The 25,650-nt window shown below is 47.1% G+C and overlaps 2 protein-coding genes across 7 annotated transcripts; both read right to left on the bottom strand.

The window, feature by feature from the left end:
* Positions 1-244: 244 nt before the first annotated feature.
* ABCF1 (ATP binding cassette subfamily F member 1) lies at positions 245-16,135 on the bottom strand. 4 transcript variants are annotated; one of them, XM_011236777.3, is made up of 25 exons: positions 15,982-16,135; positions 11,201-11,247; positions 10,709-10,792; positions 10,455-10,584; positions 10,271-10,308; positions 10,079-10,186; positions 8,900-8,974; positions 8,698-8,814; positions 7,780-7,875; positions 7,262-7,384; positions 6,744-6,844; positions 6,561-6,646; positions 6,129-6,268; positions 5,893-6,041; positions 5,512-5,595; positions 5,192-5,316; positions 4,880-4,992; positions 4,575-4,746; positions 4,346-4,420; positions 4,193-4,263; positions 3,142-3,174; positions 2,890-3,058; positions 2,645-2,709; positions 2,488-2,560; positions 245-2,344 (listed from the first exon to the last, which is right to left on the bottom strand). In XM_011236777.3, the coding sequence occupies exons 1-25, from the start codon at positions 16,052-16,054 to the stop codon at positions 2,178-2,180; spliced, it is 2,514 nt and encodes an 837-aa protein (XP_011235079.1). In that variant the 5' UTR covers positions 16,055-16,135; the 3' UTR covers positions 245-2,177. The 4 variants fall into 4 exon arrangements, with proteins under 4 accessions (XP_011235079.1, XP_011235080.1, XP_011235082.1 ...); XM_011236778.3 differs by having other exon boundaries at positions 10,455-10,581; XM_011236780.3 differs by having other exon boundaries at positions 10,715-10,792.
* A 3,640-nt stretch (positions 16,136-19,775) lies between these two features.
* PRR3 (proline rich 3) lies at positions 19,776-25,624 on the bottom strand. Of its 3 annotated transcripts, XM_002928863.4 has the most exons (5): positions 25,130-25,624; positions 24,354-24,416; positions 22,197-22,379; positions 21,560-21,850; positions 19,776-21,091 (listed from the first exon to the last, which is right to left on the bottom strand). In XM_002928863.4, exons 1-5 carry the CDS (start codon positions 25,227-25,229, stop codon positions 20,985-20,987), a joined length of 744 nt encoding a protein of 247 aa, XP_002928909.1. In that variant the 5' UTR covers positions 25,230-25,624; the 3' UTR covers positions 19,776-20,984. The 3 variants fall into 3 exon arrangements, with proteins under 3 accessions (XP_002928909.1, XP_011235083.1, XP_019665118.1); XM_011236781.3 differs by lacking the exon at positions 22,197-22,379; XM_019809559.2 differs by lacking the exons at positions 22,197-22,379; positions 24,354-24,416.
* Between the last annotated feature and the right edge of the window lie 26 nt (positions 25,625-25,650).

Below are 25,650 nucleotides of genomic sequence, written 5' to 3'. Positions count from 1 at the left end.
GTATATTGAAGGAAAAAGTGCAATTTGTGTCCATGGACAGAAGCTGTCTTGGAGCATCTCAAGTACTCGCAGTGAAATTAGTGATAAAAAACTTGAAATGCAAAATTTCAGCATTTTATAAATAACATTCCTACGTATTTTACATCTCATCTCATCTAGACTAGTGAACTGAAAATTTTAAGTGTAGGGTGGAATGTGAAATGCACGTAACAAAAGCAAAAATTTAAAGCACTTTACAAAATAATTACATATCTATTCCTTTAATAACCCTATGAGGTAGGTATTTTTTATCATCTTCATTTGATGAGGAGACAGGTACCAAGAGGTGAAGTATCTTGTCCAACATCACGCCATTAGTAAGTGGACTTGAACCCTGGCTCCCACTGTTCTGTGACAGATTTATTTCACAGAATTGTGGAAATTTGACATGAAACATCTTACTCAGGTGCATGGACCAAGACCCTGATTTTTTCCCCCTCAAATTCCGTAAGAGGGATGGTTCCTCTCGGAGATGTTTCCTAACAACATTATCACCACACCAAAGCTGCACTTCCAGTACAAAATCTGTACTTCGGGCCCACTATTATTTATTCACTTGGTCAAAAAATAGTTTCCCAAAAACAGATGTCCACACTCAGTCTTAATCAAACAGCTCCTCATATTCCCTCTGGAACTGGACACATCAGATCATCCTCTTCTAGAATTCTCCCCCCAACTCCCACACCTCTCTCCTGTCCTTTCCTTCCCATCCCACCCCTCCCATGCCCTCCTTAAGCATTTAGTTACCTCACTGGCAACAAGTTACAGGCTCCCACTCCACATGCTTCTATAGTCGTCACACCACCACCTAAACTCACCAACCACTCACCACTGGTTACTTTCCAAATCTACCTCTCCAATCTAACACTAGTAAAAAAAATGGCCACACCAGCCATGCTTTCTCATTAACTCCCAAAATAGTTTTTTCTTCTTTCCAGGCCTTCGGTCTGCTCTTTTCCTGGATTCCAAAAATGGCTCCCTGTTCTCTCATTATTCAAATTCTTCTTTTTTAAAGGGCCCACCCTCAAGTGATCCTGTCAAATCATCAAGTTCTGGATAATCCTTCCCTCTATGAGCATATGGCAACTGATAGAATCTAGAGTACCACACATCTGGCAATTACCCAAATCACCTTTACGCTCAAGTCTCATTTTCTAAGTCTTCTGTGGCTAGACTATTGATGGAGGTAGACCTTGTCTTTTCCTTTTTGTATACCCCACAGTGATGTACACGACGGCTGAGTTAGGAACTTTTGAGAGGATCCGTAATCTGCCACAGGGCAGAGCTTGGACAGTGAGAGGCCCAAGAGTCACACGTGGGAGGGATGAACCTCTTCCTTCCTGTCTGAAGGGCTGGAGGAAGGGAGGGAGGCCCCTCAAACAGCACGTACCATCTAAAATGCATTAAGACTGCAAGTTAGAGCCATCGGTATCCACGGGGAAGAGTGGACACAGAATGCTGCTAGCAAATGGAAAAAAGCAAATAAAAACGGAGAACAGTCCCAACTCCCACGAATCTGCAAACAGTGATAGGGCAGCAACAATTCCTTTCCTTTATTTCCTCCCCCTGTAAAGGCAGATTCAAGTTGAGTGGCAATTCTTTCCTGCTCCCAAGTCCCCAACTAGACAAGTGACTGCAGGCACCAAACCCCGGGCTGGGGACTAGCGAAGGCCTCAGAACTCGCCTCCAGCACTGAGCTGCAACAGCTGTTGTATCGGTAAGTCAACGTGAAATCCGCCAGAAACAAGGAGCACCCCTCAAAGACCAGGAGGCCAGCTGGGCCTGAAGCTTTCAGGTGGACCAGAGACAGGACTCTTAATGAGAAAAGAGTCTCAAGGCAACTGGCCACGCACGTGAGCCTGGCTGGATGGAGCTCACAATAAGGTCACCTCTGTGTATACGAAGGGACGTCAAGGATAAGGCCAGCTTCGTTATCTGAAGAACACTGAAACAGACTGGTCTTTCCGAGAGAAGGAACCAATCGAAGTGGTACCCTGGTCACGTCAAGACCATGTTCCGCGTTCCCACGCCTGAGTAGCTGCAGACCAGAGGACGGTGTCCAAGTGGAGAAAGGGAAACGACGGGGGACTTCTAGGCCACGCAAGCTTGTCTTTCAGGAGACTTCCAGGAAGGAAAACTCACTCTCGTGGTCTGTTGACCATGACTTCACCCAGGGCCTCCAACACTTCCCGTTTATAGTCCTCGAAGTCGCCGTCGATCTGGCTAACACTCTGCTCCTCGACCACCCACAGCTGGCAGTTGGTTTCTGTGATGAGTCGGGCATCGTGGCTGACGACAATCACAGCTTTGAAAAAAAGATGAGAGAGTGGAGGGCAGGGAGGAAGGAGGCAGAGGGGAATCAGAACCTGAAAGAAGGGAGCCCTGGCCAAGGAACACTACAGCCTGGTCCCCAAGGGAAGGAGGAGGGCACACCCTGAGCCGACTTACCGCCCTTGTATTCATTGATGGCTTCCCCGAGAGCGTCAATAGACTCGATGTCCAAGTTATTGGTGGGTTCGTCCTACGGAGGACAGTCCGTGACCAAGCGTTACAGTTCCTTTCGTTATTGTTACCTTTAGCCCCTCCCGCAGTCCACCTCACTCACCAAGATGAGGACATCAGGCTCCCGACAAGCCAGCTCAGCAAACACAACTCGGGCTTTTTGCCCACCTGTAGCAAAGGAAAGAAGAGGGCCATCACACTTCACTGCCTTATGTTTCTGAAGGAAAGCTGACTGCGTGCATGCAGATTCCTCAAGTCCTAGCTCCTCTTCTCTTCTGACTCTAGGTACAGTCTGGAAGTATGAAAATGAAGGATGAGGACACCTTCCCTAGCTCCCTACAGTGGTACCAGAGAGTTTGCAGATCTGGATGGTGTGGGCGTGACTCTCGAGGCCAAAGCGGCCCAGGCACTTGCGGGCATCCTGGTAGGGCAGGTTGAAACCCCGCTGCAGGTACTCGGTGGGCGTCTCCTCCATGTGCAGCTGCTCTGCGTACTGCTGATTGAAGAAGCCAATTTTCTGCCCGAGAGAGGGAGGCAGTCTGTGAAAATCATACCTCCTCCATCAGACTCTTTATTCCCTAATTCCCAAAGCCAACTTACCAGCCGGTGGTTCTTTCGCATTTCTCCACGAGTCTGAAAGGAAAAAACAAGAGGGAAGATAAGGGAAAAGGGAGAGGTGCTGCCGCCCCACATCCCAACTTCTCTGAAGGGGAGACGGATACCAGACTTGGGCTGGGAATAAGCTCACGCAGGGAAGGCAACACAGACATTCTCCCTCATGTGACAATGGCACACCCGGGAAAGGGGAAGAATACAGAGCCAAAGGGGAGTGAAAGGAGAATAAAGAGGGGAGACAAAAAGCATAGATTCAAAACAAGGAGGGGACTGACCACAACCAAAGGCGGCCCTTCCCACCCAGCAAGACCCACCAAAGGCATCTTTTTCAGCCTCAGATGGGGGTTAAGAGACCGTTTGTGAGAGGATCTTAAAAACACCTTGTGCTGTGTGAAGAAAAGGGTCCTTCTCAACACTTCCCCGGAGGGAGTAAAGAGGGCTACGACCCATGTAAAGCATTGTACGACAGTGTGCTGTAAAAGTCCTAAAAGCAATTCTAAGGAGTAGACCCTAAAAAAACACTACATTCACGAACATGTACAGTGACTGATTGCAAATAAATCATTGCAGACCCACAAAAAACACAGATAACTGTTGGCATGGAAAAATGCTTGACGTACGTTATCTGAAAAAACTAGCTGTAAAACAATTCACCCAAGAGCCCATTTTTGTTAAAAAAAATTATATGCACATTTGCAGAGGAAAAAGAAAAAGCAATCCATCGAAATTAATACCAGTGATCTCTAGATTTTTCTCTCACGTATGCAATTTCTGAGCACACTACAATGGACTTACGTTTCTCATATAACCACAGAACACATGGGGGAGGGGTACCCCCAGTCCAACACCTCTTCTCCGGGCTCTCCTCCCCGAACTGCTCTACAGTGCTCCCCTCTACAGCACCTCTCAGGACACTGAGTCATCTAGGAGTTCCGTATTAAAATCTCCAGCACGGAAGGCGGCTCCCTGACTCCAGCGTCTGAACAGCTGCCTTCCCACACTTGCCACGCACCCCTGTGCCGGCCGCAGGACTTACCGGTGTCAGCCTGCCCGTCAGCAGCAGGAGCAGGGTGCTTTTCCCCACGCCATTAGGGCCCACGATGCAGACTGCGAGAAGACAGGTAGTCAAGAGAGGTCCCCAGAAACTGTCCCTGCAGCCCAGCTCCCCAAGCACTCGACACCAACTCACTCCTTGAGTCCATGTCAATGCCAAAATCCAGATTCTTGAAGAGTGGTTTCTGCCCCTCATAACCAAACGTCACACCTGAGAACCAGGAGAAGAAGTGATTCACTCTCTTTTCAGAGTCACCCTGAAGGTCCTGTCCTGGCCTTGGAGAAGAGGAACGGATCCCATGCTGGGGGAGGACGTGGGGCGCACACGCTTCCGCCGTGTGCTGCCGGGGTCCGCAGCCGCTCACCGTGCAGACCCAGCACAGGAGGGCTGAGTGGCGGGGGGTCAGGGAAAGTGAAGCGCACGGTGTACTCCTTGGGGCGCTTCAGGAGCTCGGGAGCCTCCTGTGACTCCTCATCCTGGTTTTTCCTCCTGCATTTCTGCTGCTTTCGAGTCAGGGCTTCCTTGGTTTGCTTTTCCTAAAGAAGGGGAAAAGGAGAAATCCGCATCCTTCACAGCAGTCCCTGAAACGAACGGCGCTGTCCCAGAGCCCCCTCTTTCTCCGTACTCAGAGAAGAGCCCCCCAGGCCAGGAAGATCCCCAGGTGCTCACCGCCTGCTTGGTGGACTTGCCACCTGCCTTCAGCTCCTTCAGCTTTTTCTCCTGCTTCTCATACTGCTTCAGCAGTTCTTTCTGCTTCTGCTGATACATCTTCTTGAAGGTCACTGCAGCAAAATAGGAGGATGGGCGTCAGCAGCTGTCTTTCTCTACAGCAGAGGGACAATCAGGACCAGTGAGGTCAGAGGTGGGCATCACTGTCTAGACTCTGAAGATTCAGCTTACCTACATCCCTGTAAGTCCTTCCTCCAAGGCCTTTCCTTGAGGCCTCATCTCTTTCCTCTCCCTACAAATGATCCCACTTACTGTAATTGCCCCGATAGTAATGGAGCCGCTGGGCATCGAGATGGATAATATCGGTGCAGACATCATCCAGGAAGCCCTGGTCATGGGAGACGATGAGCAATGTCTTCCGCCAGCCCTGGAGGTAGCTGGGTTTTAGAAAAAAGTGTGGACATGTCACAATGGTCAGGTTAGGGCTGTTAAGTCAGAGGAAGCAGAGAGACAACGAAAAAAGGAAGGAAGAGAGGAAGTGCTAGATCGTAAGGACAGAGTGTGAACAGCTAGAGAAGACCAAGACAGGATGGGAACCGATGACGCAAAGACTATAACCGAAGGTGACGCACTTATTGAGCCAGATGACAGCATTGAGGTCCAGGTGGTTAGTGGGCTCATCCAGCATCAGCAGCGTAGGCTCCATGAACAGCGCCCTGGGGGGTGGGGTGGCAGAGTGTAGGATCAGGGTAGGAAGATATTTGCTCAGAAAACCCCACAGAAGCCTCTGAACACTCCTTCCCAATCCCTCCTCAAGAGAAGCTCTTGTGCAGGAGACGTTGATGAAAACACGCCACCAGGCAGGGAGGAAAGATCTCGAGTCTGACAATGCAGACGGTACGGGAGGAAGCAGGAAGCCTTAAAACTCCCTGGTGGCCTTAAAAGAGGAAGAAGGGAAAGCCCCCCAGCAGATGGAGGCTAGAAGGGGGAGGGTGGTGATGTGGATGGCCCACCTAGCCAGAGAGACACGCATGCGCCAGCCCCCTGAGAACTTCTGTGTGGGCCGATTCTGCATTTCAGGGTCGAAGCCCAGACCAGCCAGGATCCGCCGGGCTTTGGCCTCTGCAGCTGCTGCTCCGGTCGCCCGCAATTCCTCATACACCTGGAGGAGGGAGAAGACGACACATGTCCGAAGGTTCTGGGAACCCCCAAGCCTTAGCCCACACTCCTCGCGCACCATCTCCTCTACCTTCTCTAGCCTCTCAGCAGCTGTGTCGTCTCCCTGCTCCAGCTGCCCCTGAAGCCGTTGCTCCTCTTCCAGCAGCTTCAATCGCTTGGTGTCGGCTCGAAGAACAGCCTGCACGGCTGGCGTCTCATCCGCTACCACCTCTAGGGGGTAAGGGGAAAACAGGTCGCCCAGAGAGCCAAGACTCCCATTCTTTCTTTCCTTCAGCCCTATTTCTGGTTTGCCCGACCTTGCCCAATACTTTGTACTTGTTCCAAATAACATTCTCTAGCCTCTCCTCTCCTTAGCATCCATTTCCCTGTCCCCAATCTCCCCCAGAACCTTTCCCACTCCATAACCACAATTTCTTCCATTCTTGCTTGACTCTCCTACCCCAACTGCCCAGCCCTCAGACCATGTCCCCGCCCCACAAGCCCATCCCACCACTGGCCTCACCCTGCTCACACAGCAGCACGTCAATGTTCGGAGGGATGCTCAAGGCCCGGTTGGCGATGTGCTTGAGAAGAGTGGTCTTGCCCTTGCTGGGGAGTGAGAACTACTGGGACCAGGCCACCCCTGAAAAATCTCTTATTTTCCTTCCAGCCCCTTCCCCTTTACAGCTCCGGCCCCTCTCCTCACCCATTGGGTCCCACTAGCCCGTAGCGGCGGCCAGCTACAATGTACAGGTCTGCGTTGACAAACAGCTCCTTGCCGTGGGCTGAGATGCTGAACTTCTCCAGCTGCAGTCATCAGGGCAACAGTGGCAAAGGGAAGGAACAAGTACATGAGAGCCCCCCTCACACAGCAGCTGCAACTTTCCCCCTGCTAGGAAGCCTCTGACAGCTCCAGCATGACCTCTTCTCACCACGCTGGTCTCCTTCCTGTCCACTGCTTTGAACAGGAGTCTCCCAATTTCTAAGCCAGTCTAGCCCATCCCACCCTACTTCGCGCCCAGGGGTGGAGAGCCCCTCTACTTCTGCTGGTTTTCCTACTTTCTCGCGGAAGCTGACAGAACTCAAGGTATGGAACACGCCTCCAAGCTTTCTTCCAGGGGACTAAGCCACTCATACCTTAATTCCTCGGCTGCCATGGCCGCTCAGGGAAAGGTGGCACTTCCCTGAGCAAAATGGTTGGGGGGGGGCCCCCTCAGACCTTACCTTAATGTCAGATGCATTTTCTAACATGGCTTGGCGGGAGGACATCTCTGCTTGGGACACGGAGAAATCATTTTCAGCAGCATTGGCTGCTTTTAATGAAGCCACCTGGCGCTCATACTCCATCTAAGAAGGAAGGAAAAGCTACATATGAGGCCACGGTCTGCCAGTTACCTGTCACAACACAGCCACATCATCAGGCACCAAAAAAAAAAAAAAAAAAAAAAAAAAAAAANAAAAAAAAGCTAACAATACACTTCTTTCCTTACTCCAATTGTGTTTTTTTTTTTTTGCAGTAACCCCCAAAACTTACTTCCTTGCCCTCCCAATTCAGATATCCCCTATTTAAAAATATTTTTTAAAGACTTTAAGTAATCTCTCTATACCCAATGTGGGGCTTGAAGTTACAACCCCAAGATCAAGAGTTGAATGCTCTTAACGACTGAGCCAGCCAGACGCATCACCCCTCTCACTGGAGTATTAGAAAAATCAAATGCTCCTAACTTCGACCAAGATCTTACCTGTTTCTTTAGCTTTTTCTTCTCCTTTTTGCTAAGGTGAGCGTAAGGGTCATCAGCCTTAGACTCCCCTTCTTCTTCCTCTTCCTCCTCCGAACCCTGTGAGAACCGGGGGTGAGGAAAATACAAGAGATTCCTTCTAGGACTCAGATTTCATGTCATTCACAGTCCCACAGTCAGCTCGCTCCTTCTCCACCCAGAGTCTTAAAATATCTTGCTGGGTCCTCTCACTCTCTCATACACACCCCTGGGCTCCCTGGCGTCCTTCAGCCACTTCTGCCACAGGAATTATATAAAACAAATGGCATGAACATGCATGTATAAAATACAACAATCCTACCTACCTGCAAACATAACTACCCATACTGCTGGGAGGGGGGAGAATAAATGAAACAGGTTCTTTTCTTCATGTATCAAATAAGTTTCTGTGGCTTACATGCTAAAATGCAAAGAAAAGGTCCAGAAACCCTAACATACAGCACTGAAAAATCTAAAAGATTCCAGAATCAGAAAGTGCTAGAGGTGCAGGGACCTCAGAAATCACTAGATCACACAGACAGCTGAGCCCCCAAAGGTGGAAAGGTAACACAGCTGGTGACTGGCAGAGCATCACCTGAGGCTAACACCAGGAACTGAATGGGCCATGGGTCAAATCTTACCTGATGCCTATTTTTATACGGCCCACAAGCTAAGAATGGTTTTACATTTTCAAAGAGTCGTTTAAAAAAAAAAAAGAATTGCGCATCAGAGATTGTATGTGGTCCATAAAGCCAGACATATTTACTATGTGGCCCTTTACAAAAGAAGCTTGTCAACTCCTATAGTAGTAACGACACCCCCCGATTCTGCTCCCCTCCCCAAACTAAGGGCCGCAAAGTGCTAGTCCCTCAGCCCATCCTCTCCCGACACCAGAATACACACTTGCTCTGCCTTCTTGGCCTTCTCCTTCCCTTGTCTGGATGGCTCCTTTTCTTTTGTTATTTCTTCTTCTTCATCCTGCTCCTCCTCATTGTCCAGAGCAGCAAATTTATTGTGAGGCTAACAGGGAAGAGAGGAGGTCTGATAAAATGTTCTAATTCCTGAGACCCAGCAGCGGACACTCCTCCTGCCAATACTCCCTCACCTTGGCCTTCCCCTTTGACTTCTCTTCCTTTCCCTTTCTGCCCTTCAGCCCAGGCTGTTGTTCCTCAGATACAGCCTGGAAAACACACACACAGAAAGTTAACTTATTTGCTTGTTGTTTACTAAGCATTTTTAAGGATTCTAGAACTGGGAATTAACTATACCGAGTGCTGCGGAAGAGAAAATGAGGTCTAGGAAAGCCCTAGCTTCCAGCTTGAGATGAAATAGTCAAGAGTTAATGAGATGACGTTAGGAAAGCTAAGGGACTGCGAGTCAGGAAAGCAAGCAATGTGGGCGGGGCGGCACTAGCACCGGAGGGCTTCCAGAGGGCAAATCTTGAGAGCAGACAATGAATGTGAGCTTGGAAAAGGCATTCTAAGGAAGACACAGCATAAAGAAAAAAGAAAGGCTTCAGGCCGCCTGGCTGGCTCAGTCGGTAGAGCACGCGACTCTTGATCTTGGGATTTTAGGTCTGAGCCCCAAACTGGATGTAAAGACTAGTTAAAAAAAAAAAAACAACAAAAACCAAAAAAAACCTCCATAAAATACTTCAAAAGACATAAAAATGAATGCTGAGGTAATGAACAGGCTGATCTGAAGGATACATATGGAAGAATCAATCCCAAGTAACCCTGTAGAGAGATCCAAACGGAAGAGCAAAGACTTGAGGTCCACTGTTTCAGATTTTGAGTCTGAAGACCACAGAATCATTACAGACTTCTGAGTGACAAAAATAGATATTAAAAAGCTAATTTGATAGTGTCAGTAAGACAGACCTAGAAGAACTTTGTTTATTTATTTATTTTTAGGCAGGCTTCATGCCCAGTGTGGAGACCGACGTGGGGCTTGAACCCACGACCCTGAGACCAAGACCTGAGCTGAGATCAAGAGTTGGATGCTTACCCAAATGAACCACCCAGGTACCCCTAAAAGAACTAGTTTTAAGGCAGGAAAAGGGGAGCCTGGCTGGCTCAATCAGTGGAGCATATGACTCTTGATCTCAGGGTTGTGAGTTCAAGCCCCACTTGGGTGTAGAGATTACTTAAAAATAAAATCTTAAAAAAAAAAAAAAATCAAATTTAAATAAATAAAAAGCAGGGGAAAAAGCGAGGGAATTACCACACCATGGCCAGAAGGTAATACATGGGGTGGGGGTGACCAGCAGCACTGCCACTTTCACCTTATTGATCCGATTCTTCTCCAGCTTGGCAGGCTTAGGAGGGTGTTTTTCTTCTTCCTCCTCATCCTCACTCTGATCTTGAATCAGGGCCGCAAAAACATTACCAGCCTAGAGAATGAAAGGGTCAGAGAAGTCAATGGGATGGTCAAAGCTGCCCCCCTGGGGTCTCTGTTTACCACACAGATGGCTTACCTTAGTTTTCTTCCCTCCTCGGGGTATGGGGGCAGGGACTGAAATGACAAGGGGAGAAGAGGAGGTAGGAAACGATTATAATGGCTGGTTCCTTAGTCTAATCCAACTCAAAGATCAAGGAATCAGGAACTTTAGTATTCATGACTCAGGGATTCTGGGAACCCATTTCCCCTCGGTCATTTACCCTCATCCTCCTCATCGCTGGCCGGCACGGAGAGCTTCTTAAGACGCTCCATGAGCTCTTTCTCTTCTCCATCATCCTCCACATCCTTCTTCCGCCGACCTTTTCGGGTGTCTCGTTTCTTTTTTTGCTGCTGAAAGGGAAACAGAGTAAGACAATGAAGCCCAGTCCCCTGCTGCATCTCTGCCCTGAGAGTCCCCCGTTAGCTGAGTGAGCCAATGTGGGCCGGACCGGGGCTGGTGGATGGACCCCGACACCTGAACCTGTTGTTGCTCCTTCTCCTTGAGCACCTTCTCTTCTTCCCCCGCCTGTTTATCTTCTACGGCAAGCTCCTCAAAGAACTGTAAAGGAAGTTAAGATACAGGTAAATGTGTCTCGGAGACCAACCAAGCTTTTCTCTGCCACATACAGGCCCATGATCCTCCAGTCCACCCTCACCTTCCCTTCCTCTCTTGACAAGATCTTTTCTCCTCCCTTGAACAGCCCCCATCTCCTCACATGGCCGCTTTTTTTTCCAGATTTTATGTATTTCAGAGAGTTAAAGTGAGAGAGATCAGAGAGGGAGAGGGAGAAGCAGACTCACCTCTGAGCAGGGAGCCCAGTGAGGGGCTCCATCCCAGGACCCTGGGATCATGACCTGAGCTGAAGGCAGATGCTTAACCGACTAAGCCACTCAGGCACCCCGCATGGCCATATTTTGATTGGAAACACCCATGGTAATTTCTCATCCACAGCTCTCATTTACTCACCGTCTTTTTGGTCTTTTTGTCCTTCTTCCCCTTCTTTACCACTTTGTCTAGAAGGTTAAACAGACACTATGAATGCTTATCTACAAATTCCAAAAGAGCATGACGTTCCCTGCAAAGCTCTCAGTGGCTCCATCCTATTTTACTTTTTCTTTTTTTTTTTTTTTAAAGATTTTTTTTTTTTATTTGACAGAAATAGAGACAGCCAGCGAGAGAGGGAACACAAGCAGGGGAGTGGGAGAGGAAGAAGCAGGCTCATAGCAGAGGAGCCCGATGTGGGGCTCGATCCCACAACGCCGGGATCACGCCCTGAGCCGAAGGCAGACGCTTAACCGCTGCGCCACCGAGACGCCCCCTATTTTACTTTTTCTATCATTCCCCAGGCATTTGCACTGTCCCACAAAAGACAATGATGCCTTAGTGGCAGTGGAAGGGAGAAGTAGAATTCATATGGTAAAAACAGAGATGGGAAGTAAGCAGTCACACTATTCAGAGATGACTCCTACTTTTTTGTTTTTTAAAGATTTTATTTATAAGTAACTTCTATACCCAACGTGGGGCTCAAGCCCACAAGCCCAAGATCAAGAGTCCTATGCTCCACTGACTGAGCCCGCCGGGTGCCCCATGACTCCTGTATCTGGCAAAATTAGTTGCGCTAATGGTGCCATTTATTAACTCAGGATATACTGGAAGAGAAGGTCCCCTCTCCCCACCTCTGCCACCCATGAGGGGAAAAGGACAAAAATATAAATTCAGTTCCCGTATGTCATTTGTGAAAAACGCAGATAGTGTAAACAGACCTCTATGGTAAGTAAATGAGTATCTGGGTCTATGCCCCACCTGCTCTGCTCACATTACATTCTAGCACAAATCACACTGCGTTGTATGTAACTGTTTGTACATCAATCTTTCATCCCAGAGAACAACCTGACAGACTGTTTGGCTTGGGTTCCCACGGGACAAAGTGGGATGTCCCGTATCAAACCCGACTGACTGAACAAATTCCAGTTCCTGCTTTCTATCCAACCCTGTTCCTTGACGGCAACTCCCTCTAAATCTCTAACTTCCTCTCTCCCTGCCCCCAGCAGACTGGGAGGCAACCAGCAGCCTCACAACTTTTTCCTGTCCAGGCCTATCCACCATATTCCCCTCCCAACCATGCCATCCATCTACTGCTATCCAATTCTATCCAGAAGCACTCCTGTAATCATTACGCTTGAAATAAATAAATAAATGGCTTTCTGCTACCAGCACATTAAGTATTTTTCTTTTTTTTTTTAAGGTAGGCTCCATGCCCAACGTGAGGCTTGAACTCATGATCCTGAGATCAAGAGTCACGTTCTCTGCCAACTGAGACAGCCAGGTGTCCCCTACATTAAGTATTTTTAAGCTAAAATTCCATTGTTTATAGTAATCAATTATTCAGGAAAGTTTTACTGAACATCTACTATGCCTAAAACTGGAGTTATCAAAGGACAACCCCTATAATTTAAGGCTTTGCAAACTAAAAGGGTCCATCCTATCTTTTCTGCTATATCTGTTTCCCTACCCACACCTATGTTCTGGACATTGACCTCTCCCCTTGCTCCCTAAGTCCCAGGCATCCATAGTCTGTCTTTGCTTAATCTGTGTCTTCCATTCAGAACATATTTCAGGGGCGCCTGGGTGGCACAGCGGTTAAGCGTCTGCCTTCGGCTCAGGGCGTGATCCCGGCACTGTGGGATCGAGCCCCACATCAGGCTCCTCTGTTATGAGCCTGCTTCTTCCTCTCCCACTCCCCCTGCTTGTGTTCCCTCTCTCGCTGACTATCTCTGTGAAATAAATAAATAAAATCTTTAAAAAAAAAAAAAAAAGAACATATTTCAAAATTTGATCCCCACCTCGGGTGAGTAGTATAACCAAGCTGAAAAGATGTGAGGATGATGAAAGGTTTTATATGCTATTCCACAGAGTTTAATCCTAATGACATTTTTTTGTTGTTGCTTTAGAAATTTTATTTATTTATTTTAGAGAGAGAGTGTACGGGGAGGGGCAGAGGCAGATGGAAAAAAAGGAAAAAAGAGTCTTTTTTTATTTAAAAGATTTTATTTGACAGAGAGAGAGACAGCAGAGAGAGAGACAACACAAGCAGGGGGAGTGGGAGAGGAAGAAGCAGGCTCCCAGTGCAGCAGGGAGCCCGATGTGGGGCTCGATCCCAGGACTCTGGGATCATGCCCTGAGCCGAAGGCTGACGCTTAACGACTGAGCCACCCAGGTGCCCCGAGGAAAAAGACTCTTAAGCGGACTCCACATTTAGCACAGAGCCTGACTTGGGCTCGGTAGAACGACCCTGAGATCACGACCTGAGCCAAAACCAAGAGTCCGATGCTTAGCCGACTGCACCACCCAGGCGCCCCAATCCTAAAGACATTAAGACAGAGGACCCACTGCAGAAAAGAAGGAAAGGCATGATCAGCTCACCTTGACAATGCTGAGGAGTGACTTGTCCCAGATATTAATTTCTCCCCAAGGACTAACATCATCACATCATCTCTTCTCCCTTTACATCTCTTTTGAATTTCAAACCTCACTTTGATCCTCCTGAGAAAGTATGATCGCCAAGGAACAGGAAAAAGCTAAGTACGGCTAAAGCGATGCTCTATCTGCCACCGCTCCTCCTCTAACAGCTCGTCCCCTGCGATACACCGCTTAGGCTGCCCCTAACCCCAAAGCCTAACAGAACTCTTCCCTTAACCTTAACATCTCTTCGCCCAATTATTGTTTCTTACCCTTGTCCTCACTGAGTCTCCAAAGTGTAGTCCACACTAGTTCTGCTTCCTTCTTTCCCACTCCTTTGTGAACATACTTCAAACTGATTTGGGTTTCATCTCCTAAGGAATACTACCCTTTGCCAAAGTTGCCACCATCCCCTTAGGTGCTCAACCTGAAAAGTGTATTTTTAGTCCTGATTTTGCATGACTTCTCTGCAACATCCCATGCTACCACCTCCTCAGCCTCTTACTTCCCTCCTGTCATTACTTAATTTCAGGGATCTTGTTGCTCCTGGTTTGCCTCCAGTTTCTCTGACGGCTCACCTTTTTCCAGCCTTATCTCTTATGCCTCCTTTCCTTACTTCATTTAATTGCTGAGGTTCTGTTGGGTTCTTGTCTTCTGTCCTCTTTTGGCTTCAAACTGCATACTCTCCCTAGCGGACTTCTCTGCACCAACATTTCAACAACACGCCTGTGTCCTTACTTCCAGCCTAAGATCTCTCTTCCTGCCATCTGCTCTTAGAAGTTTTCCAGAAATCCCCAACTCGGCATTCAAAAGTTGACCTTACCTCTTCCCACTCCCAACCCTACAGCCCATTCCTGATTTCAAGCAATAGTCTACTACCCAATGAGTTACTTGAGTGTTGTTCTTAATCCTTCTTCCTTCAGTCAGCTCTCAGAACTGCTCAATGCCATTTCCTTAGTAACTCTTTAGTCAGTCTTCACTGCCTTGGCTTACTCTCTTACTGCTTCTCACCTAGATCATCGCCAGAGCCCATTATATGGTCATCCTGCCGCCAATCTTGACCAATTCAAGCCATTCTCCACTGCTCAGTGTTGTCAAGATGACCTGATCGGATCATTCCTGAAACACTTCAATGAGCCCTCCTTAATGTCTTCAGGATTAAAGTCTTTGGAATAGTATATGAAGTCTTCTATTATTTGTCTCCTGCACATCTTTCCAACCCCATCACATTAGTCACCCAATACTGGGAACCAGCCGGGCTCATCTATGTCTTTACCTTTGCACAAATTTCTTCCTCTGCTCGGAATGCTCCTTTCCCTGGCTAACTCATACTGTTCTTTCCAGAATCAACTCAGCTACCACATATTACTGGGACGCTTTGCTGACATTCCTACCCTATCTGTCTGAACAGATGCTTCTCCTCTCCGCTCTAGTCTCATAGCACTCTCAAGCACATTCATCACTTTGTCAACTACTTTCTGATTAATGCTGTCCCCTCCATTAAACTCGGTGGTGCCCCTTCGTGGCAAATCTTATCTTTTATCTCCACATTCCCAGTTCTCTACAGAGTACCAGGTATACAAGAGGCACCCAATGAATGCTTGTAAAATTAGTCACTGTGTGCCCACTGTAATTATTTGTATCCATTTTCTTTCCCCTTGAAGTGCCTTCAAATTTGGATGTCTTCATATTTTTTCTCCTTCCCCTAAGCACAGTATATATGGTGATTAAAAGCAGCTGCTCAACAAACATTCGCTGCTTTTAAGTAAACCTTAACTCTCATTCCAACACCCACCAGCTACACTACACTCCTGCTTCAGATAAGCATGACGCGTATCATGCAAGAACTCAAGACGGAGTCATCCTCTCGCTCCCGAGAGGGTATGGGTGGGTGCGTGGCGCGGGATGCGTGCGTGCGTGGATGAGCGCGCAGTGGGAGGGGTACCGAGGCACTGCTTACAGATTCCTGTGGCATGTGGAATACAGTATGGTGATGTCCAAAGGAGGAGGACTTTCTCATTTGTCCCCATCTCTCCCGCGGCACCACATGCTTTTCCTTCTCTCCCGCGCAGTCCCACTGAAACTCGTGCGCGACAGCCCGGCACTTTTTCTTTCGCTCCCACCCAATTCGCTCCGGCTGGGTAAACGCTTTCCAGCCCCATTACACGCATGCGCAGTGGCCTCCGTCACGGCCCTACCCGTCTCACACCCCGTGACCCCTTCCTAAAACACGCGCACTCTCTTCTCCCCTTTTTCCCTCTCGTTGGTTCCCTGCCTATCAGCCTCACCTGTGGGACTCGTACTCTCTCCGTCCCCGATCCACTCGGGTTCCGGCGGCTGCTGCTTGGGTCCCTTCGGCATCGCGGCGGCAGTTACAGCTACTCTGGAGACGCCGGGCGCTATTTCCGCTTCCGGCAGCGTGGGGTCCCGAAGGGGGCGGACTCTCCGCTGCCCGCCCTTTACTTCGGCGTTGCACGTGCGCGCCCCGTCGTCATCTCGGGGGCGTGCCTGCGGCGACGGGGCGGGTCAGCGTCTGCCTGGGCTCGCAACATCAACAAAGCACTTCCGGTTGTCTGGGAATCCTGAGCCATGACTAGGTACTGAACGTGGTAATTTCGGACTAGTACGGAGGAGCAGAGGCATGCTTTTTTTCTTTGTTTTTGTTTTTCAAGTGGTTACGAGCAGAAGGACGCAGTCCATCTACTTAGGCCTGGTGTTGAGATACGTTGCAAAGCCCTTAAGTGTAGAGTCGTAAACGAACTGTCGCCTAACAAAGTGCGGTAAAGCTTCGGTTCATTTTCGGTGGTGGGGGGAGCTAACAGTTTTTCTGAGGTATAATTGATACACAATAAACTGCACATACAATAAGTTGACAGGGAATAAACTGCAAAATGAACACTTGGATCAAAGTTTTGACATATATACAACCATTAAACCACCACCACAATCAAGATTTGGGTTCGCTTCTAACTATATCACTTAATAGATGTGGGAGCAAGATGTTCCCACAGTTCTTTCAGCTCCCGTTCTCCCCTTAAAACTTTATAATCATACTCTTGTCCCTATGCCATTATCTGAGTCCATTCTTGCCAAGGTCAACAGATACGGGGCCAATTCTCCGTCCTTCTCTTACTCTCCCAGCAGCATTTGAGCCACATGATCACTCCCACTTCCTTTTTTTCAGGGACCCTGCTTTCTGCAGGTTTCCCTTCCATTTCAGTGGTTGCTCCCTTTCCCTCCTTTCCTGGCTTCTCTTTAAGTCTAAATGTTTTGAGGTACATTCTTTGCCCATCTTCTCTATCTGGACTTATCGCCTATGTCTCATGTCTTTAAATACCATCCGTAACTGATGAAGATGCCCAAATGTCTCTTCTTGACCCCAACTTCTGTCCTAAGCTCCCGGCTCACAAATCCAACTGTTTATTGGATATCCTCTCTGAGATCGCTAATAAATATCTCCAATTAGTATGTACAAAACGGAACTCTTGTTTTTACTCCTTAACCCTGTGTCTCTTCCAGGTTTCCCATCAAGCAATCACACCATCTTTCATTTAGTTACTTGGGCCCAAACTGAAAGGTCATTCTTTTTCCATTTCCCCTCATCAGCAAACCAAGTCTACTTCATTATTCAAAAAATATATTTATTAAGCAAAGAGGACACTACACTCTGAGGTATCTCCCCAACCCTCTCTGGCCAACCCTCCTCCATCTCCTTCTAAGTTTCATCCTTGTTCTTACTTGGCCACCAAACGTCAGCCCTCCTCAAGGCTGTCCTGGGCCCCCCCTCTATTTTTTTTCTTTTTAAAGATTGTATTTATTTGACAGAGAGAGAGCAGGAGAGCACAAGCAATGGCAGCGGCAGAGGGAGAGGGAGAAGCAGGCCCCCTGCCAAGCAGGGAACCCAATTTGGGGCTTGATCCCAGAACCCTGGGATCACGACCTGACCAAAGGCAGTCGCTTAACCAACTGAGCCACCCAGGCACCCCGCGCTCTCTTCTTCCCACTTGACATTCCCTTGACAACTGGAAATTGGCCTGATCCTAACAGCTAGGCCATGGTGCTCAGGTTGAACATAACTTCACAGAACACCAATGTCAGACAAGGTTACTGTGACTGTCATGAAGTAAGTCGAAGTTCATAATCTTCTCTAAGCACAAAGACAATGTCACTGTGCAAATACCATAAATATTAAACAGCACCCTCTCTGCTAAGATGAATGATGGCTTTTTTTGACCAGCTACACTTTTAGCCATGTTTCATTCCTCCATCCTTCAAGATGAGATTAAAATATGCAATCATAATTGCCCTCACTTCCTGAGAGCACCCAACCCAGAACAATTTCACTTCCCTGAACCTTCTCTCCAGATCACCTAGCACAAACCCTAGTCCTGTCATTCCTAACCCTTAGTGAGATAACCTCTGCAGTTTATAAATCCAGTTGCTTGACTATGGGTGTGTTCCTGGTGGTCTTTGTCTGGAAGGCATTGACATTTTTAGTCTTATTCTCTATTGCATCCCGAAATTTTAGCAGAGGGGCTAATAGAGGACGTTCAGCCTGAAAGTCCAGTGTTTTGCTTAGCACATAGCTGCTTGAATAAAGATCACTTTTCCAAGCTTCAGTGGCAGCTGGGAAGACTAGTTATTACAGTCAGTGGCATAAAGTTGAAGAACTGTTACCTTTAAGGAAATTTCCTCCAAGACAGCTGTTGTCCTCTGCCCTTCCTTGTCCATACTGGGAATTGGGAGCATGGATAAGCTAGCTTCACTTCCCAAACTATGAATAGGAGGATCTGACCTCAGTAATTATGGAGCTGAAACCTGGGGGGAGGGGTTCTGAATATTTGAGGTGGTGGCCTGATGCCTTTGACTGTCTACCTCTTGAATAGTGAGAAATAAACTTCTACTTTGCTTTAAGACTAACTTTGTTTTCTGTTACAACTGAACTTAAAAGCTGATAAACCAGGTCATAGTAGGTACTTTTTAGTGAATGTTTCCATGCTCATGGTTTAACTACCACCTATATTGTAAAACACTCAGATATGAAGACATTTATGTCACTAGTTTTAATATGAATACCAAACCTGTATACTCACCTATTTTCTCAGACGTCTTAAAAGGCAGCTCAGGCCCAGTAATTCCAAATTTCTAGCATTCCCTGTGTTCTCCCTGTATCTTTATTTTTAAATGGTAGTTACGTAAGCCAGAACTACCCTGAGAAACCTAAAATACTTTCATTTTGATCTCTTATTTTCAAATGTCTACTTTTCTCCCATTCTACTACCCAAATCTATACCATCATAACTCACCTGGACTACTGAAGTTAGCTTTGAAGACACTTCCAAGCCTGGTCAGCTCCGTACATTGAGTTGATCTTGTTGAAAAACCACTCTAATCCATATCAACCTGCCTAAACCCTTCAAGGCTTTGGTATTAAGAAAAATACCCAAGTCTTTACGTATTCAAGGCCCTGAGTGGTCTTGCTCTTCTTCCTTCCGCCTGTCTCCTACTCTTCCCATCTCTTAGCAAACACCTGTGCTTGGACTTTGTTCTTCCACCGCAGGCCTCCTACTTGTCCTTCAGAGCTTGTCTCAGATGTCATCTTCCCAGTCTCCCTTCATTACATACTCCCTTTGCATTAGGTCTCACTTTTGACAGGTGTGACCTTACACATAATCATGATTTTTTGATTAACGTGTCTCCCCTGTAGATTTAAATTCATTGGTTTTAGTTGTTATTTCTAGTGCCTAGTATACTGTCAGGCCCACACTCTACAAATATTTGAAAGACTGTTTCGTCATTACAATTCCATAAACATCAAACATACAAACATGGGTAGAGTATTAAAAAATTACTCCATGGATACCTGGCTTTTCTTTCTCCTCTAAAATCTTACCCTTGAACATAATGCAGCTTGGTGTGTTTGATGCTTATAGGTTAGCAGGACCTCACTGGTTTCTTTAGACTCGAAGAAACTCAAGGTTTTCCTTTCTCCATCACCACTGTGTATGAACAAATGGAAGAATAAAGTGCTCCAACAAGAACAGCCTTATCTGCACCTCCAGAGATGACTGGAACACAGGGATTGAAGAAAATGCTTGTTTCCACTGCATTTATTACTAATATAAAAAAATGTTAAAAAGAAAAAAAATTCATTCTCAGTTCTCCAACGGCTCTCATCCTTCCCTCCTGCCCACACAACTCCTGACCCACTTCCTTAGGGCCAGTTCAAAACCGAACCTGTTCACTGCCGTTTTCACAGAAAACAACCAGTGCCAGGGATGTAGGGAAGAAGGTTAGACGAGGGCGACAGTACTGTTCAGGTTCCACCCAAAGGTAGGCCAGGTGGAGATTCACAGAATTCAGACGAAAGGGCTGGTGGCCTCACAATGACGTACTCTAACTAAAGTGGGCTGGAGGGGAAATAGGTTAGCCCGACAGAATCTTCAGAGGACATCTCATGGGCTTGTGTCAAACTCAGAAAAACCGACACCAGGAGAAAGGGGAGACCAGGGAGGCAGTCTTGTGGAAAGTTTCACAATTCTCCCATGTTGGGAGGTGCGGAAAGTCTATAGGGCACCAAAAGCCTCACTCATTTTGGCAGAAAAACTTACTCTAGTGTTGGGAAGTCACAAAGATGCCACGGACACTGAGAAAGGCTACGTACGAGGGGATGCACAGTTTCACAAAGCACAGTGATCACAGACCAGAGCGGTGGGGATCATGCTACTGACGCAGAAACTACAAAATCCAAAAGCAGGGAGAGTGGCCTTTCAGGGAATAACTCTGTACCAGTCATCCGCACTTGACCCCAGGTCAACCTGGTGAGTTTCACAGAACTGGCAACTTTGGGGGTTGGGGCTGTCACATAAAAAGGACTTAAAACAAGCAGCCAGAAGAAGGGAATGGTAGGAAAACTGCTCCAGGGCTCTCAGGAATTGAGGGCAGTACCGGGGGCTGGGTGGACAGATGCACAAGAAACAGCACCAAAGAGGTTTCCTGTTCAGCAGTCAGTCGGCGAGGGGAAGAGGATCCAGGAGGCAGTTGAAGGGAGCAAAGATGGGGTCCTGAAGGCGAGTCTCTGGAGGCTGGATCAGAAGAAGGCCCACACACTGGGCACCAATGATGGAACACAGCTCTGGACCCCGAACTGGGGAGGTGGCGAGTGGGGGTGGGTGTCACTGACTGAGGGTGGTAGGTAGAACAGCCTCACAGTAGCCATCACAGGGCCACAGGGAAATATATGGCCGCTAGGTCAGAGGGCTCCTTCCAGTCTGGATGGGAAGGCACAGTCTCACAGAGGAGGTCCATTGACGCCTGGGTGGTAGAAGGCACAGAGGTCCTCATATCGACAGTGGCCCTTTTTGGCAAAGTGTCGGCAGACAGGGCGGTTGGATTTGTCTGTAAACAAGTGAAAATTGAGCAGTTTAAAATATAAGAAAGTAAACAAACGTAACAAAAAACAGAGACAGAGAAGGCAGTCAGATTTCCTACTCTCTACCATTTCTAGGCATTTTATTTTATTTTATTTTTTTTAAAGATTTTATTTATTTATTTAACAGAGATAGAGACAGCCAGCGAGAGAGGGAACACAAGCAGGGGGAGAGGGAGAGGAAGAAGCAGGCTCATAGCGGAGGAGCCTGATGTGGGGCTCGATCCCATAACGCCGGGATCACGCCCTGAGCCGAAGGCAGACGCTTAACCGCTGTGCCACCCAGGCGGCCCTAGACATTTTAGAATGGTAGTCATTTTCCTGGGAGAAAAACATATTCAGGGCTACTCCTACTTCAAAAGGACAAAGGAGAAGTCACAGGCATTCCGGGAGTGATGGGTATTAAATGTGTATAGGCATAAAAAAATGGACCTCACCTTCCATAACTTGGGGGCCATCCTTGGGCGGGCAGGTATTTTTGATAAGAGACCAACTTTTGAGCCTTCGAGGATTTCTCTGCTCTTTGTGAAAGCCTCCCCTGGAAGGACCCCCATGTCCTGGTCCAGGAAAAGGAGGTTCAGTATTGGCCCCCCACCAACCACGACCATATGGGCCACATCTGGGGCCTAGGCCTCCCCGAATTGGGCCTCTGCCCCGGGGAGGAGGTGGGAGACTCAGGAGTGGTGGAATCATTGGTCCCCTTGATCCTGGAGGACCTCTGTGAAGAGCTGGAAAGAGAAGAAAGACATGGAAAGGTGATCAGCAGCCAGCTTAATCCTGAAAAGGAAACCCTGTGTTTTTGTTTTTTTACTTTTTATTGAAGTACAATATACATACAGAAAAATACACCAATTTTAAGTGCACAACTCAATTACCACCAACTCAATTACACCTGTGCTTTTACCACCCAGGTGAAGGGATAGAGCCTTCTTAGAACTCGGAAGTCCTCCCCCCCTTGGTGCCCCTCCTCCCCCACTATTCCACCCTCCTCCCCAAAAGTAACCACTATCCTGACTTCTAGCACCATAGGTTAGTTTTTGCCTGTTTTTGAACTTCGCATAAATGGAATCATACAGTCTGCATTCTTTTCTGTCTGGCTCCTTTCGCTCAACATCGTGTTTGTGAGATTCATCCAGGTTGCCTGTAGCAGGAGTTCGTTCATTTTCATTGCAGTGTAGTATCCCATTGCATGCACACACAACAACTTATTTATCCATTCTACTGATGGTGGACATGTGGGTGGATTCCAGTTTGGGGCTATAACGAAAAATGCTGCTATGAACATTTTTATACATGTCTTTGTTACACATACGTATGCATTTCTGCTGAGTATAAACGTAGTAGAGGTATTGTTGGGTCCTAGGGTACATGTATGCTAAAGCTTAACGAAGTCAAACTTTCTTTTTTAAAGCGGCTGTACCAATTTTCACTCCCACCGGAGACTGTTCCATAGTCTTGACAACACTTAGTATTGTCGATTTTTTTCATTTTTGCCATTTGGGGAGTGTTGTTGTTGTTGTTGTTGTTTTTTAATTGTGGTGGAACACGTAACATAAAATTTGCTGTTTTCTTCTTCTTCTTCTTTTTTTTTTTTAAAGCAAATTCTATGCCCAACGTGGGGCTCGATCTCACAACTCTGAGATCAAGAGTCACATGCTCTACCAACTGAGCCAGCCAGGTGCCTAAGATTTGCCATCTTAACTATTTTTAAGTGCATGTTTCAGTAATGTTAAGTAAATTCTCATTGCTGTGAAACACATCTTTAGGACTTTTCCATCTTGCAAAACTGAAACTCTATAGCTACTAAAACAACTCTCCTTTTCCCCCTCCACCCAGTTCCTAGTAACCACCATTCTATTTTGCTTCCATGAGTTTGACTACTTTAAATACCTCATAAGTGGAATTACATATTTCTCTTTTTTTGACTGGCTTGTTTCATTTAGCAAGATGGCCGAATATTCATCCATGCTGTAGCATGTGACAGGATTCCTTTCCTTTTTGGGGCTGAATATTCCATTGCATGAATATACCATATATTCATGACCATATCATTCATCTGTCAATGGACACTTGGGTTGCTTCCAGCTCTTGGCTATTGCAAATAGTGCTGCTATGAATATGAGTGTGCAAATATCTCTTCAAGATCCTGCTTTCCATTCTTTAGGATATATACCCAGAAGTGGGAATGCTGGATCATGGGGTAGTTCTATTTCTAATTTTTTTTGAGGAAACTCCAGTGTTTTCCATAGAATTGCATCATTTTACAATCTCACCAACAGTGCACAAGGGTCTTAACTTGAAGTGTTACGTTTTCATCTTGTGATTATTTAACAATTAATGATATTGAGTTCTTGTTCACATGTTCTTGGTCATTTAGATCTCAGTTTTTGAGAGACAGCTGTTCTGGTACTTTGCCCATTTTTCTAACAGGTTGTCTAAAAGAGTCCTGTGTACATTCTAGATACGAGCACTTTATTGGTTTTATTTATTGCAAATATCTTCTACTCTATGACTTAATATTAATTTCTTAATGGTGTCATTTGATTAATAAAAGTTTAATGTAGCTCGGTTTACCAATTTTCGTAATGTTTCTTGTCTGTTTAAGAACTCCTACATCTTCCAAGACTATGAAAATATTTTTCTTTACCTTTAACACTTAGATCTACAGTTCGCTTGAAGTTGATGTTTACATATGATATGAACAGGTGGTCAGATTTCATACCACCCCATGAATATCCAATTAATCCAGCATCATTTACTGAAATGACCACTATTTCAGCTCCATCTTCATCATAAATGAGGTGTCTACATACGTGCAGGCCTGTTACTGGACTTTTTGTACCAGGCTGTAGACTTTTAGGTCTGTTGTTGTGCCAATACCACACCATAACTACTACAGCTTTAAAGTAAATCGTGATATTCAGGATAAGTCCTCCTACTTCAAGTGTGTATCTGCAATCTCTCAGCCTGATCCTTTGCTTCCGTATAATAATACAGAATGCTATTTCCATTATAGGGATTGTAAATGGGAATGCACTGAATCTACAGATCAATTTGGGAGTAAGTGACATTTGTACATTGACCTTTCCAACCTGTGAATATACAACACCTCTCCATTCGTCTCTGTACAGAATCCCTGATCTTTTGGTTTTCGGTCCTCCTGGGTTTTAGTTAATCCCTTGCTCCCTTCTGGAGGACCTAATCAAAGAATCAGAGCCCCCTCATCCTCACCTGACTTGGGGTCACCAGGCTTTCCATTGGCCATGGGGGGAGGGCCCAGAAGGCTGGGTGGTCCTAAGAGTAGACATGAAAATATAGTCATTGGAATGGACTAACGTACTGATGATCCTGTCTTATGTTTTTCTACTACTCATTTCTTAATCCAATCAGTAAAGCCAGATACATTCTCAGCAGTTACAAGTTCTCAGGCAAATCTACCTGCCCTTTCCTCAAAAAAGCATTTCCAGTTTGGAGGGGAAAAAAAAGTGGAGACTCAGTCAAGGAGGATAACGCGGGAAAGATATCTTACAGCTTTCTCTTTTCCTTACACAGTTGCTACCCAAAACATCCTAGGTGATTCCAAAAGTAATCCAATCCCTCTCTTTAACTGTTGGCCAATCAGAACGATCCCCCCCCGCCCCAGAGTAGTTTAGGGAAGGCAGCACTTCTACCTTCCCTGTGCAAGTCTGATCACAAATTGTTATCCTAGTCGTCGTAATCTGCAACCTCTCTAGGGCCCCCTCTCCCTTGCCGTTCTGCGACTGCGCACACGAGCTCTTTATCCTCTCCTTCCCTGCCTTCTTCAGAAAGGTTAGAGGCCGGATCGAAGTTGAGGAGTCAAGAAGAGAACTCGCTCAGGGACCCACACCGGACAGCCTCCTATCCCCGCCCCAGCACTTGCGCCCTTCCTCCTTCCGTTAGAGCCCCCTCCCCCGCACCTTTTCAGACCCTAACTCCTCGCCTCGACCAGCTGACAGGCATGTGCACACCCCTCCCGGGCTCCTCACCGATGGGACTCCCATCCTCCTCGTCTCCAGTCTCTTCTGACAGCGGGGGCTGCTGTGGTGGCGGCGGCTGCTGCTGATTCTGCTTCTTTCGTTTCGGCATCGTGGTTGCGGCAATGGCTGCAGCGGGATTTGGAGGGCAGTGAGGAAGGGGCACGCTGAGATTCTATTTCCGCTTCCGGGGGGGTGGCTGGAGAAGCTGAGGCTCCCGCCATTTCACTTCCGGAAGGCTCCGGGGAGATTTTGTGCGGCTCACTCTCTCATAAAACACCTGCCTCGGTCTCTGCCAGGCACAGAGGCCGTCTCAAGCCTTCTTTTTGTTGCGTTCCTATAATTGCTTTTAAAAATTCCTCTATTCTCCCTTCGCTGGAAAAAAAGCCCACAACCGGCTCCTCACTCTGTGCCATAGAGTCGATAGGCTCTCGGGCCAGAATGCCTGAGAGCTGTCGCACCTTAAGATCGCCACATCCGGTCCCCGGTTACTATGGTAACGGCTGCAGGCACAACTTCGTGCCCTCTGACCT

This window comes from Ailuropoda melanoleuca, chromosome 5 (genome assembly GCF_002007445.2).
Source record: "Ailuropoda melanoleuca isolate Jingjing chromosome 5, ASM200744v2, whole genome shotgun sequence".
Classification (NCBI taxonomy): domain Eukaryota; kingdom Metazoa; phylum Chordata; class Mammalia; order Carnivora; family Ursidae; genus Ailuropoda; species Ailuropoda melanoleuca.
Note: the sequence above shows the minus strand (reverse complement) of the source record. Positions and strands in the feature narration are given on the sequence as shown.

Excerpts from the sequence above, each read along its gene's own strand:
- ABCF1 (XM_011236777.3), bottom strand. The coding sequence starts at position 16,054 with ATGCCGAAGGGACCCAAGCAGCAGCCGCCGGAACCCGAGTGGATCGGG. Across the intron at positions 8,975-10,078 it reads AGAAGAATCGGATCAATAAG|GCTGTATCTGAGGAACAACA; the intron begins GTGAAAGTGGCA and ends TGTGTTTTCCAG. Across the intron at positions 3,059-3,141 it reads TGCGAAAGAACCACCGGCTG|AAAATTGGCTTCTTCAATCA; the intron begins GTAAGTTGGCTT and ends TCTCTCGGGCAG.
- PRR3 (XM_002928863.4), bottom strand. The coding sequence starts at position 25,229 with ATGCCGAAACGAAAGAAGCAGAATCAGCAGCAGCCGCCGCCACCACAG. Across the intron at positions 24,417-25,129 it reads GGAGGATGGGAGTCCCATCG|GACCACCCAGCCTTCTGGGC; the intron begins GTGAGGAGCCCG and ends GTCTACTCTTAG. Across the intron at positions 22,380-24,353 it reads GCCTGGTGACCCCAAGTCAG|CCCCAAACTGGAATCCACCC; the intron begins GTGAGGATGAGG and ends TTTTCGTTATAG.